The 14,499-nt window shown below is 48.0% G+C and overlaps 1 protein-coding gene across 1 annotated transcript in view; it reads left to right on the forward strand.

Moving 5' to 3' along the window:
* Positions 1 to 14,499, forward strand: part of LOC147717735 (complement C4-B-like) — a 643,152-nt gene that overhangs the window by 128,337 nt on the left and 500,316 nt on the right. Inside the window, exons 4-6 of the mRNA XM_086919877.1 lie at positions 11,312 to 11,382; positions 12,339 to 12,427; positions 14,089 to 14,171. Coding sequence (XP_086776003.1) covers positions 11,312 to 11,382; positions 12,339 to 12,427; positions 14,089 to 14,171 — 243 coding nt within the window. The remainder of the gene's footprint in view (positions 1 to 11,311; positions 11,383 to 12,338; positions 12,428 to 14,088; positions 14,172 to 14,499) is intronic.

The raw sequence follows: 14,499 nt of genomic DNA on the forward strand, positions 1-14,499 counted from the left end.
ATCTCCTTTTGAGTTTTTCAATGTCTTGTTGAACCTCTCAACATGGCCATTGGTTTGTGGGTGGTATGGGGTAGTAAATCTGTACTGCACACCACACTCCTTCCACATGTGTTTCAGGTATGCAGACATGAAGTTGGAACCTCTGTCTGAAACCACCTCCTTAGGAAACCCCACCCTGGTGAAGACACCCAGGAGGACCTTGGCTACTGCAGGAGCTGTAGTAACCCTAAGGGCAATTGCTTCAGGGTACCTAGTAGCATGATCCACTACTACTAGAATGAATTTGTTCCCTGACGCTGTGGAAGGGTCAAGTGGACCCACAATGTTCACACCTATCCTTTCAAAGGGTACTCCCACCATTGGCAGTGGTATCATGGGGGCCTTTGGGTGGCCACCAGTCTTGTCACTGGCCTTACAGGTGACACAGGAGCTCACAAACTCCTTCACCTTCTCTTCCAGGGGATCCTCATCAATAGTCATAAGCACATGAATATTCCCGCCCATGTGCGGGACCCTGGAAAACATATATCATATATATGTAGCTCTACATACGACGCAGTCCTCTTTGGAAAAGCTGAACATTGCTGCAATAGGATTCTTTGCACATAAAACATTCCAATAAAGCAGGGAGAAAGAAAACTTTTGAAAACTGCTTTATTATACAGTAGAAAAAGGCCATCCTGCAAGGAAAGTGAAAGCATTGTCAGCACATAGGCTGCATTGTAGAAGAAACCATAAAGTAGAAAGCTGAAAAGCTAACTCACATAAACAGTAACAGAAAACTGGCACTGTGTCTTTAAGGCAGCCATGACCCCTAGCTCCTGTCTGGGGTGACAGTTAGGTCAGTTGTTCTTTCCGGCTCCTTCTGAAAGGAACCTGGTCTCTACAGCTATGTTTTTTTCTGATTTTTGTCAGAAATTACTTCAAGTTTTGAGGTGAAAACTTTCTACTTCGACATTTTTTCAGTGTTGCAGTATTTTTCAACCTTTTCTGAAGGGTTTGGGCATTGAATTTCACTTTTCAATTCTTGCCCCTCCTGTGGCAAAAAGAAGGCAAAAACAGACTCTCACTCAGTCTGTATTTTATGTTTGCCTTCTGATCATGATTCTCACGCCTGCCAACATTGCCAGCTCCTGTCCAAAAGAACTCTGGAGGACAGAGAGAGGATTCGCCTCTATGGGCTGGCAGAGAGAAGAAGATCTTCATCCAGAGGCAGGTCACCGCTGAAGAAGAAGAAGGAGAGAGCATCTACAAGTAAGATTCCTGTGTGCTCTCCATCGGCGTTGGGCTCGGCGCCTCAAATTCCTTCTTCAGCGTCAAAAACGGCGACGAAAAGACCATTGGCGGACTCGCCGTTGAGAGAAGATCGGTCGTCACAGGAACGTCGATACCTCCGCCGTCATCAACCAGGTGGCGATCGGCGTCGAGGCAACGATCTCCGTTGGTGCCGGGTAGCACAACGTCGAGAGATAGGTCTCCGCCGTCGATGCGTACGTCGAGACATGTGCCGTCGACACAGAGTCACCAGTGGTCGACTTCGAAGCATAGATCTCCGTCGACGTCAACCAGGCGATTGTCGACGTTGAGTCAAGCTCCGCCGTCGCAGGTTCAACAGCGACCAGCGTCAAAGCATACTTCTCCGTCGACATCATCCAGGCGGCATTCAACGTTGAGGTCTAGATCCCCTCTTGTGTCACATTCGACGTCGAGACCAAGAAGATCGACGTTGATGGATTGTTCGACGTCGAGGAGGATTTCTCCGTCGAACAGGTCAGTGAGGAGATCGCAGGCACGCTCTCCCTCAAGAGCAAGGTCTAGAGGCTCAAGGCACCACTCTATGTCGAGGCATTCCAGGTCAGCGTTGAGGAGACGTTCAGGATCCAGAGTCTCTCCTCTTATGGTGACGCAGAGCAGATCTACGTCAAGGCAATTGCCAGTGACGTCCCATCGCTCTTCGCGACGGAGATCACGCTCTAGAACCCTTGTGGCTTCTTTAAATTCTATCAGGGGTTCCCCACAGACGATTGCTTCCTCTCGCAGTGCATCCAGGCATTCTAAAGAGCCGTAGGTTCTCCTGCAAGAAAGTCTCCGAGGCGGCAGAGATCCCCTTCAGTACATCTCTCTCCCAGGTGGCTACAACCTCTACATCTGTGAAAGCCATCATCAGTGGGTGCTACACAAAGGGCAGCCAAATACTCAAGCCCTTTGCATAGGTCTCCTTTGCAGTGCCTGGTACAGGAAGTCGACAAGTCACCTAACACTCGCACCAGAGAGCACCGGGGCAGATCTCCTGAGTGTAGGTCTGTGCATGGCCATCGTAAAAGACGAATTGCACCATCTTGGTCGTCTTCATCAACACATTCATCTAAGAGGGATTACTCTCCCACCCTCAGGGATAGCCCACCCAGCAGAGTGTCACCCATTGACGACGTGAACGCCTTCCATGATGTGTTGTCCAGAGGGGCACAGAAGTTAGGTATTACCATGGCCACTGCACAAATGACCACTTCCATCATCTTTGAAACACTACATCAAAGATCGGTGTCAAGACCGTTGCTCCCCTTGGTACCAGGAGTTATTGAACCTGTGATGGAGGTGTTTTTAACTCCGGCTTCAGCTAAAGCTGCCCCTGAACGGATATTAAAGAAGTACAAACCTGCGGTGTCGGATCCTCTCTTTCTGAGATCTGATCCTCCCCTATAATCGCAGCAGCGGAGAAAACGCATTCCGTAGCCTCTCCTTCCTCCGTTCCATCTGATAAGGTCAGAAAGGCCCAAGACTCTTGGGGGAGGAAGGCCTGTGGCTCAGCTGCTTCCACTCTGCAGGTTTCCAACGCTGCAGCCCTGTTGGGGCGATATGACAGATCCCTGTGGGACTCTTTAGATCCTTTTAAAGAGAAGCTGCAGAAGGAAGATCAGCAGGACTTCTCAGAAATTATCCAGGAAGGTGCTCTGGTTTCCAACCAAGTTATAAGCACGGCAGCTGATGGAGTCTCTCATGTGGCTCATTCCTATGCGCATGGCGTTTGCGCACGCCGATCCTGTTGGTTACACCTCACTGCATTAAAGCCTGATGCACAACCGCGCATACTCAATCTTCCGTTCTCAGGTACCTCTTTGTTTGGGTCCCATACAGACGAAGAGATGGGAAGAATGAAGGCTGAATTGGACACTTTGAAGGCAGTGGGCCTTGAGAAAAAGAAAGAGTACAGGAAGCGGTACAGGCCGTATAATCACAGAGGTAACCAACAGAGGGTTCAAACCCCTCAATGGTCACAAAATAGGCAGGGAAAATCCCAATATCAAGGCTGACGTTCCTCCTGGGGCAGAGGAGGACACCAGCAGCAATCCTCCTTCACATCCAAGACCGGGGAGAAGCAATGAGTCAATGCTTCCTCCAGCACCGTTGCGCACTCCAGTGGGAGGAAGTGTAACACACTACGCTCAGGAGTGGGGCAGGATAACGAAAGATCAATGGGTGCAAAATATACCAGACAATGGATACGCGCTACATTTTTGCACGGCTCCAAAAGACTCACCTCCGTTAAAATCCAGACAACATCATTTGGACCTCCTGCGTCAGGAAGTGTTGACCCTTCTAAAAAAACAAGCAATAGAAAAGGTCACACCAATGCAGAGGGGGAAAGGAATCTATTCCAGATACTTCCTTGTCCGGAAAAAAGACCCTCTGAACAAGTTCAGACCCATTTTAGATCTGCGGTTCCTGAACAAATGCATCAAAAAAGAAAAATTGTGGATGCTATCTCTCCATCAAATCTTTGCACACTTAAAAAGAGGCGATTGGATGTGCTCAGTGGATCTTCAGGATGCATATTTCCACATCCCGATCACAGTACGGCATTGCAAGTTCCTACGGTTCACAGTAGGGAAGGATCATTACCAGTTCAAGGTCTTACCCTTCGGCCTCAAGTCAGCTCCAAGGGTATTCACGAAATGCATGGCAGTAGTAGCGGCCTTCTTACATCGCCAAGGCCTACATGTCTATCCATACCTGGACGATTGGCTGCTTAAAGAATCATCTCCTCTTTTGGTACAAGGACACCTCCTCATGTGTCTGAACCTACTTCAGCGCTTGGGGCTGCATGTCAATCTGGACAAATCAGTCCTTCAGCTGACCCAGTAGATCCACTATCTGGGACCACTATCAACTCCATCCTAGGAAAAGTGTTTCCTTTGGCGAAAAGACTGTCATCAATGAAAGTCAAAGGCAACATCATTCTTCAAGCTCCTCAGCCATCAGTAAGACAAGTGGCTTCTCTGCTGGGCTCCATGGCCTCCTGCATTTTCCTCATACCCAACGCCAGGTTGAGGATGAGGCCACTTCAGCAGGACCTGGAACACAAATGGAATCAGTTCTCAGGTCAGTGGAACAATCAGATTCTACTATCCCCCATTGCGAAGAAGTCCATCCTCTGGTGGATGCATCCACAGAATCTCATGGTGGGAGTTCCGTTTCATCAGCCTCTTCCTGTGCAATCCCTGATTACAGACGCTTCTCTTCAGGGCTGGGGTGCACATCTAGATCCCCTTCAAACTCACGGAAGATGGACCCCAAACGAGCAGACTTATCATATCAATATGCTCGAGCTGCGGGCCGTCCACTTGGCTCTCAAGGCATTTCAACCTGCCATACAGTCAGAATCAATATTGATTCAAACGGACAACACAACCACCATGTACTATTTAAACAAACAAGGTGGAACACGTTCTCGTCCTCTGTCTCTCGAAGCCCAAGAGATTTGGCACTGGCTGCTAGCCAGGAACCTATTGATCACTGCAGTCCATCTGCCGGGAGAGCAGAACGTTCGTGCGGACTCCCTCAGTCGTCACTTCCAAGAGCAAGAAGACTGGGTGCTAAACGACGACATAGTAGCAGAGATTTTTCAGCAGTGGGGTCATCCCTGCATCGACCTCTTTGCAGACGAAAACAACAAAAAATGCCACGCCTTCGTATCCAGGTTTTACCGACCAGGAAGGAGGGGGAATGCACTTTTGATAAACTGGTCAGGGACGTTTGCATACGCCTTTCCACTCCTCCCTCTCATTCCGAAGGTAGTGGCAAAGCTCCTGAGATCCAGGATGAAAATGATACTAATAGCACCGGACTGGCCTCGCCAGTGGTGGTATCCAGATCTGTTGAAGCTGTCAATTCGCCCGCATCGGAGGCTTCCATGCAAGCCGGACCTTGTCACCAAGATGGAGGGAGAAGATCTTCCATCCCAGCCTTCCCTCCCTCAGCCTGACAGCATGGCTCCTGAAGTCCTGCAGTATGTATGTATGTATGTATAGGCATTCTTATATAGCTCATTGACTGTCACCCGACGGGCATACTTGCGCTTAGACTGTTATGACACATACATGATGTTTCCAGCATCCGATCTATTTACATTGTTCTAGGGAACAGGTAAGTTTTCAAGGCTTTCTTAAAAGAAGGGAGGTCCTCCAGACCCCTCAGGCCCAGCGGAAGGGAATTCCACAGTCTCGCTGCGGTGAACCTGAAGGATCGACCAACCATCCGAGACCTCAAAATCTTGGGTACAACTACCAAGTAAGCCGAGGCTGACCGGAGTGATCTAGACGGGGTGTACCAAGAGAAAAGATCCTGCAGAGGGGACGGACCTTGTCGGTGAAGAGCCCTAAATACCAAGCACCAAGCTTTAAAATCAATCCGTTGAGAGACTGGTAACCAGTGAAGGTCCCTAAGTGCTTTGGCAGAAGAGTCAAGGCGTCGGCGCGACAGTGCCAATTTGGCGGCGACATTCTGTACGCGTTGCAATTTTTCCAATAGTGTAGCAGGTGCCCCCAGAAGTAGTGCATTACAATAGTCAAGCCGACTTAAAATTATGCTCCGCACTACCTCTGGTCTAGCCTGCACAGGGAGCAAGGGTAAGATCTTTCGCAGCGACCAGAGCAGTGCCATGCAAGTGGCCACCGTTCTGTTCACTGATATGTCTAGCTGCACACTGGAGCTAAACATCACCCCCAGGTTTCGGACGGATTCAGCAGGCAGGCTAGTACCTTGAAAGTCAGGAGGCCAAAAATCCTGTGGGAGAGGCCTAGGGGTACGATCCATGGAGCAATGCAGCAACTCGGTTTTCGAGCTGTTAAATTGCAGGGAGTTATTGCCCAGCCATTCTGCCGTGGTGCTCTTGCAACGATGGAAGACCTCCTGTGACACCGCCTCCTTACCCTCAAACGAGAAGATAAGTTGGGTGTCGTCGGCATAATTGGTGACTGCTATGCCAAAAGATTTTATCAACATGATCAGGGGGCGGAGGTAAAGATTGAATAGAATGGGGCTTATCCTGTCCTCTTGGACAGGGCGTACCCCTGGGGTACGCCCTGTCCAACCCTCCTGATGTTAGATTTAAAGGGTGGCAGGGCTACCACCTGGTGCCTATGATCGAGGTACGACACCAGCCACTCAAGGGCCAGGCCAGACACCCCAACCTCCGCCAGTCTCCTGATCAGAATTGCGCGGCTGACTGTATCGAACGCGGCCGACATATCGAGCAGCACTAAAAAGGCTGCTCGACCCTGGTCGGCACGCGTCCGAAGGTCGTCCAGAACAGTCACCAATAGCGATTCTGTCCCATGTGCTGGCCTAAAACCAAACTGGGCCACGTCCAAACAATTAGTGGTCTCAAGAAAGTTGGAAAGATGTTTTGTGGCCAGTTTCTCAAGGATTTTAATTGGAAATGGCAGCAGGGAAATTGGCCTATAGTTAGCTGGACAGGCAGGGTCCAGGTTTTCCTTCTTAAGCAGTGGGGAAACCACAGCCAGTTTCCAGCAGTCTGGGACCCATGCCGATCTAAGGGACTGCTCTTCCTGAAACAATTTCCAGAATTTAGGTGGAAGAGGATCAGACGGAGAGCCCGAGGACACACCGTCAGCCAAAGCACAAAAGTCCTCAAAGGATGGTAGGGGAAAATTGTTCAATCCGGCTAGTTTGGCACCCCCCTTCATGTTCTCAAACGGAGTGGAATTGTGCATAGCATGGCCAGAAGACGAGGCAAGATTATTTAGGATGGTAGCAATCTTGTCCTCGAAAGCTTGTGCCAGCAAATCGCAAAGAGCTTGGGAGGCCGGGATGTCATTTATAGTACAAGCTGGATGGGCCAGGTCTTTAACGATCTTAAATATGTCATGGGACTTGTTTGCAGCTGCCTTCAGTGATTCTTCTAGAAATCTGGCTTTAGCAAGCTTGATCTGGACTTTATAGGTCGCCAATGCCTGTTTAAAGAGGACTCTATGTGATTCCAGATACTGTTTTCTCCAGGCACGCTCAGCCTGTTTACACTGAAGCTTAAGCTGCCGAAGTTCTTCTGAGTACCATGGCATATGGACATCTAAATCTTCCTTCGGACTGCATGGACATTCTACGGGAGTCGAATAGGCCTTCCACCAGAAACTCATACTCTATGAAATGGAAGAGGTTTTATTTGTGGTGTGGGCAGAAAGGTTGGAGTCCAGTAAATGGTCAGGAGGAGGTCATCCTCCCATACTTACTCTATTTGGCCAAGTCTGGATTGAAATACTCTACTATAAAGGTACATTTGGCAGCCATTACGGTTTATCGTAAGTCTCCTAACCAACCTTCCTTTTTTCAACTTCAGGTGGTTAAGGACTTCCTGTAGGGGCTAAAGAAAGTTTACCCTCCTGTGAGACCTCCTTCTCCTCCTTGGGAGTTGAACCTGGTATTTTCCAAGTTGATGGGCTCTCCCTTTGAGCCCATTCGTAAAGCATCTCTGCAACAGAAAGTGGTATTTCTGGTATTTCTGGTGGCAATCTCTTCTGCGCGCAGAGTTAGTGAAATTCAGGCATTATCTTCTAAAGAGCCCTAAACAGTCTTCCACCATAATAGAGTGGCGATGCGAACCCATCCTTCCTTTCTCCTAAAGGTTGTGTCGGAGTTCCATGTAAATCAGACGATTTATTTGCCCTCTTTCATTCCAAATCCTACGACACCAGCGGAAAGGGCTCTGCATTCGCTGGACCTCAAGAGGGTTCTCAAGTTTTACTTGGAAGCCACTAAATCTATGAGAAAGTCTGACCAACTGTTTGTGAACTATGGTTCTGTTAGAACAGGTTTGGGTGGATAGTCTATTGTGTAAATTTATCTTACCAGTTGGCAAATAAACCTTTGCTCGCTTCCCCGAAGGCTCACTCAACTAGGGGCAAAGCGGCAACAGTAGCTTTCTTACATATGTACTGATGACCGAGATTTGCAAAGCAGCAACTTGGAAATTGGTTCACACATTTACCAGGCATTACTGCCTAGATTCTGACTCCAGAGCAGAGAACCAAGTGGGCCAGGCTTCCTTGCGGAATCTGGTCCAGTGTTGATAATTGCGGAGTCTGTGTTCGCCTTATGGCGGTTTATGTCTGGAGAGTTCTCTGTCTACTTGCCCGCAGGATGAGGGGGTGGGTTTGCTATTCTATTCATGTGCTTATGACTATTGACGAGGATCCTGTGGAAGAGAAGGATTAGTTACTTACCTGTAATCCTAGTTCTCTTCCATGGGCATCCTCATCAAAGTCATAAGCAACCCACCCGCCTCCCCGGGCAAGTAGTCATGTGAAATATATATATCCGTTTTTTTAAATGGTCTGCGGTTATCCGCAAAGAACAACTCACCTAACTGTCACCCCTGAGGCATGATGGGAGCTAGGGGTCATGGTTGCCTTAAAGGCACGGTGCCAGTTTTCTGTTACTGTTTATGTGAGTTAGCTTTTCAGCTTTCTACTCTATGGTTTCTTCTACAATGCAGCCTATGTGCTGACAATGCTTTCACTTTCCTTGCAGGATGGCCTTTTTCTACTGTATAATAAAGCAGTTTTCAAAGGTTTTCTTTGTCCCTGCTTTATTGGAATGTTTTATGTACAAAGACTTCTATTGCAGCATTGTTCAGCTTTTCCAGAGAGGACTGCATTGTATGTGTTTATATATGTATATATACATATATGTAGAGCTACATATATATGATATATGTTTTCCGGGGTCCCGCACATGGGTGGGAATATTCATGTGCTTATGACTTTGATGAGGATACCCCTGAAAGAGAACTAGGATTGCAGGTAAGTAACTAATCCTTCTGGTGCATCTGGGGCCAGTAGAAGTGACTAACTAGCCTTTCCCAAGTTTTGTTCTGCCCCAGATGTCCAGCTAGGGGGATGTCATGAGCTAAAGTTAGGAGGAACTCCCTGTACTTCTCTGGCACTACCACCCTCCTGGTAGCTCCAGGAGTGAGGTTTTTGCCTCAGCATACAGTAATCCCTCTTCCCAATAAGCTCTGTGGGTACCACTGACATCTCCCTGTGCTTCTGAAACAGCTTTCTGCCTCAGGCTTTCAAGAGTGGGGCAGTCTCGCTGTCCCTGGTACATCTCTTGCACAGTGGGTCTCCCTGGGCCCAGGAGTCCAACCTGGTAAGGCGCAAGCTCCATGGGCTCAGCTCCCTCTTGGCTTTCCAAGTTCTCTCCCTAAGGAGAGGGGTCCTGAGAGACTTGCTGTGTATAAGCTGGTCCCCCTTTCTTCTTGTTTTTCCTCTTTCTTGGTTGGGCCATACTTTCAGGCTCCATACCTACTCGCTCACCCTTCTTTTCACTCTGTGCTCTGGTTTGCACACACACCAGTCTAGGGATACCCAGCATGGCTGCATGGGCTACTTGATAAACTCAAGCCCAGGCTGAGGTTTCCAGGTCATTTCCAAGCAGACAGTCAGCTGGCAATTGTGGAGAGACCACTACCAGTTTCAGGCCAATAACCTCCCCCCAACCTAATGTCACCATAGCCATAGGGTGTTAGGTGGTTATGCTGTCAGCATTGGTGACTGGGTAAGTTTTCCCAATCACGTATTGCTCTGGGGAAACCAGCATATCTTTCACCATAGTGATGCTGGCACCTGTATCCCTCAGGACGTCTACTCTAGTTCCATTAATGGAGGGGTATTGCATATATTTTGTAAAGTTGGGTGGCCAACCAGCTACATTGGCAAACTCCATTTCCTCCAAAGAGACTAGGCTATCTTGAGTGTATTCCCAGATTTGCTCTGGGCACTCCTCTGATCCCATCTGTAAACTCACTGTCCCTGGAGTAGCTGTACTGGGTGCATTAGGGGCTTTGATGTTGGGGCAGTTTTTGTCTACAGTTAAATGTCCCAACTTCTTGCAGTTGTTACAATAGGCCTTGTTAGAATCAAAGTACTTCCCCCTATAGGGCTGAGGCACATAGGGAGTAGTTTGGGACCCACCCACCTGTACAGGTTTTTGGGGCCCTTTGGAAGACTCAGACTTTTTATCTTGGGTATTTTTACCACCCTTCCTCTTTTGGTCACTCCCAGTGGTTGACCTTGTCACCCTAGTCTTGACCTAATGGTCTGCCTTCTTTCCCAATTCTTGGGGAGAAATTAGAACGCGCTCCACCTCCTCACCTCTCAGCAGCTTGGCGCCAGCAGCCTTGGCTCTCGGCCGTGGCCTAACTCCCAGCCTATGTAGAAGGGGCCCCCAGTCCTGCCACAATTCTGTTCGCAGTGGTGCCTTCTCCTTCAGGCACAGCAGGGCAGTCAGGAACAATGGGAAGGGACTCTGCGGGCACAGAGCAGGGCTCACCGTAGAATAATCACCAGATAAACGGGACAAAGAGCATACTTAGAGCATAGCTTACATAGAGCAGAGTACAAAATAGGTAAAAGATCCACTGGCTCTAGTTGGTGCATCTACCGGGGCTGATGATGGCAGCAAGAGTCTACACATAGCCCCAAATGACATAGCCTGTAAGGACCTTGGTGCTCTCACAGACCTAACAAGTCCCTATCACACTGGGTGCCTAATACTCCTTCCTGATAGTTAGATCTTCACCGTGAAATCCTGAGATGTGTTGCTGCCTTCTCTGCAGGATGAGTTGGTCAGACCAATACTAGTTCTAAGGATTTGTTAGGGTTGGAGGTGCTGCTGCTGGAGGAGCAGGGGACCTTCAAGGGTTGTGCCTGTGGCCTTGTAAGGCACCGCGTAAAAGCTCACTTGCACACACACCTTTGCTCATTTTGTCATTGTTCCCTTTCTCCTTATGCAACCAAGAACCCACTTCCAAACAACAAAAGGGAAAATTTATTAAGATGGATGAGTTTAAGGAATATTCCTGAGCCGAGAGATACTTGGGCCCGTAATCCAGGACGCATTCCAATTAAGACTCTTGTGCCAAACTTGCTAGCTTGCAATGTCCGAGGTCTGGCCCATGGGCCTTGTATGCAGTAGATCCCATCAATCTAATTCATACTTTGTTGCCTTACAGTGAAGTTCCGGGTCTTCGTTCTCGACCACGTGATGAGGCCTGTAGATGAATCCATCACAGTCACAGTTTACGTAAGTTCCATTTCACAATTCTGGACACCCTTATCACAGAGTACATGGTCATGAAAGATAGTTCGCTGTCCTGACAACTCAATCACATGAAATCCAAGCACATTTCCTAAACACGCCTTCCATGCAAGAAGCTTACTTTTAATGTCTATCTTGGAAAAAGAGTGCACAATCCCTGTACAGCCACTGTGTCGTTCTCTTACAGTAATAATGTCCAGACCCTGCCACCTATGGCCTCTATTACTGAAGCTCATAGCCCATTCCTGTAAGAGAATCTATCCTGCAGTTGCCACCTGAGGCCTTGAGCCGACTGGTTTGAGGGTGTTCCTTTACTTGTATTCAGTCTCATTTTGTACAGGCAATCCCTCTCTCCAATCGTTCAGTATTGAGCCTCTCTGCGGGTGTATGAGTACGCATTAAACACATTTCCAGTATATAATATTGCATGTTCAATACCTCCCTTCAGTGTCATCTGGTTCTCAACTTCTCCCTGTAAGTGGAAGGGCATGCAGCTATGTAATGCTGTCTGAACCCCCAAAACCTACTAGAGCCTTGGCATTTCCTCATTCGTACGCTCTCCATTACTTAGCCCAATAGCTAATAGCCATCTCTAGGCCTACTGAATCCTAGAGATGAGTATTACATTCATCCCTCTTATACGCTCTTCTACTCAGGCTGATACCCTCCTCCTGGTACTCTACAGTACTACAACCTATAGTCCACCACTGTAAGTGACATCCCTCCCTCTTACACCCTCCAGTATTCGGACCGGAGCCCACCCTTGAGTTCACACGTGTGTCCATTTCTGACACATATTCTGGTGTACAATATGAAGTTGCTGGTAAATCACAGCAGGTCACTGCTGCTGCTAAAAGCTAAGTTGCAGGGCCTGACCCCTTTCATTTTGTGCATGAGGTGAATACATTCTGCATAATAGCCCTTTCCTGTTTCTTTGTCAGAATGCGCAAGGGTTGCAAGTGAAGAAGTCAGAGAAACGTTCTGATGCGGGGATTATCAACGAGCAGCTCACCATCCCAGACATCTCTGAGTAAGGCAACGCATTTGCTTCTTTTTTCCAGGCTGGGGTCTCTCACACAGAATACTCCATGGAAAGGGGTTGTAATTTTTGTCTCGGATACTTTCACCTGGTATCGCTGTGAATCAGTGTCTCCCTCAACGACCAGATGAATCTCTGCTCCCACACATGTAGTGTATCCCTTTGCTGCAGTTTTTTTTAATTTTAATTTAAAAGCATTTGTACAGCGCTCGTTTACCCAGCGGTTTCGCTGTGAATCAGTGTCTCCCACTCTTCAGTGTCTCTCATGATGCCTGTAGTATCTAATCTTTAGTATCTTGCATTGCCTTTGTCATGACCAGAGTATTGTTGACTATTGCTCCAGGAAATACTTCCTTCATGTGTCTCATACTTAGTGTTTTATTCAGTGTCTCTCATGAGCAGTGTCTTCTTCAGTCTCTCTCATGCCCAGTTTCTTCTTCAGTCTCTCTCATGACCAGTGTCTTCTTCAGTGTCTCTCATGGCCAGTGTCTTCTTCAGTGTCTCTCATGACCAGTGTCTTCTTCAGAGTCTCTCATCCCCAGTGTCTTCTTCAGTCTCTCTCATGACCAGTGTCTTCTTCAGTGTCTCTCATGCCCAGTGTCTTCTTCAGTCTCTCTCATGACCAGTGTCTTCTTCAGTGTCTCTCATGATCAGTGTCTTCTTCAGTCTCTCTCATGACCAGTGTCTTCTTCAGTGTCTCTCATGACCAGTGTCTTCTTCAGAGTCTCATGACCAGTGTCTTCTTTGGTGTCTCTTGTGACAGTGTCTTCTTCAGTGTCTCTCATGCCCAGTGTCTTCTTCAGTGTCTTTCATGACCAATGACTTCTTCAGTGTCTCTAATGCCTGTGTCTTCTTCAGTGTCTCTCATGCCCAGTGTCTTCTTCAGTGTCTATCATGACCAGTGTCTTCTTCAGTGTCTATCATGACCAGTGTCTTCTTCAGTGTCTCTCATGCCCAGTGTCTTCTTCGGTGTCTCTCATGACAGTGTTTTCTTCAGTGTCTCTCATGACCAGTGTCTTTCATGGCCAGTGTCTTCTTCAGTGTCTCTCATGACCAATGTCTTCTTCAGTGCCTCTCATGACCAATGTCTTCTGCATCTTTTGGGACTAGTTTCTCTCCTGCCTCCGAGGAGTATCACGTGTGAACACTTATTTCACACCTACACTCACAATTTGATGGTAACAAGATTCTCTGAGGCAGGAGTGGTAAATCCGCTGGTGGAGGATTTTTCACCGATGGAGAATTCTCAGGCAGGCTTACATTTTGGCGAAGGCCACAACGTCAGTGAATTCTCCGCTGTTGAATGCATTTCCCCCTCCTCTAAAAAATGGAGGGTTTTGTATTAGCACCCAACTCTGAAACTGTGGTCTCAGAATACCCAACCAAAATGTTGTCCAAAATATTGTTCAAAAGTATATTGCCCCCTTAGAGTTATTGATAGAAAATATGCAGCTGATGAGACAATCTTTTTGTAAATAAGACACAGGACGGCCTTTCTATCAGGCAGTACTTCTGCTAATGATATACTGACCTTTTGGGTGGAGCAGTAGTGCAGCTTCATGATAGGGAACAGCGTGCCAGGGGTGGGTGGGTGGAAAAGGAACCTTCAGCAGAGCCTCTAATGCGAGTTGTCTCCTCTTGTTACCCCGCAGCCCCGGTGTATGGAACATCACGGCCAGGTACACCTCCTCCCCCGAGGCCAGCTCTTCAACCCAGTTTGATGTGAAGAAGTACGGTAAGGTCTACAGTGCTTCAGCATGTGTGCGCCCTGAGCAGAAGAGCACATTCCCATCGATAAACGGGTTTATGAGAGCATCTTGAAAGTATACCATGCCCGCTGGTCTGCAAGCATGCCTTAAAAGAGCAGAAAGAGAGGACGCTTCCGGATATCTTAGTTCCAGACAACAGCGTTCTCTCTGAATGGCATTAGAGTGTGGTTCAGTCTTTTGGAAATTCTGGGAGGGGGGGGAGTAGACCGCAAACCATTTTGTTGTTTGTAAAAGGCCGCTTTATTGAAACAGGTGCAAATAACATTAAAAAAATCCCTGGCAACTGCTTTACAA

Source organism: Lissotriton vulgaris, chromosome 5 (assembly GCF_964263255.1).
Source record: "Lissotriton vulgaris chromosome 5, aLisVul1.2, whole genome shotgun sequence".
Classification (NCBI taxonomy): Eukaryota; Metazoa; Chordata; class Amphibia; order Caudata; family Salamandridae; genus Lissotriton; species Lissotriton vulgaris.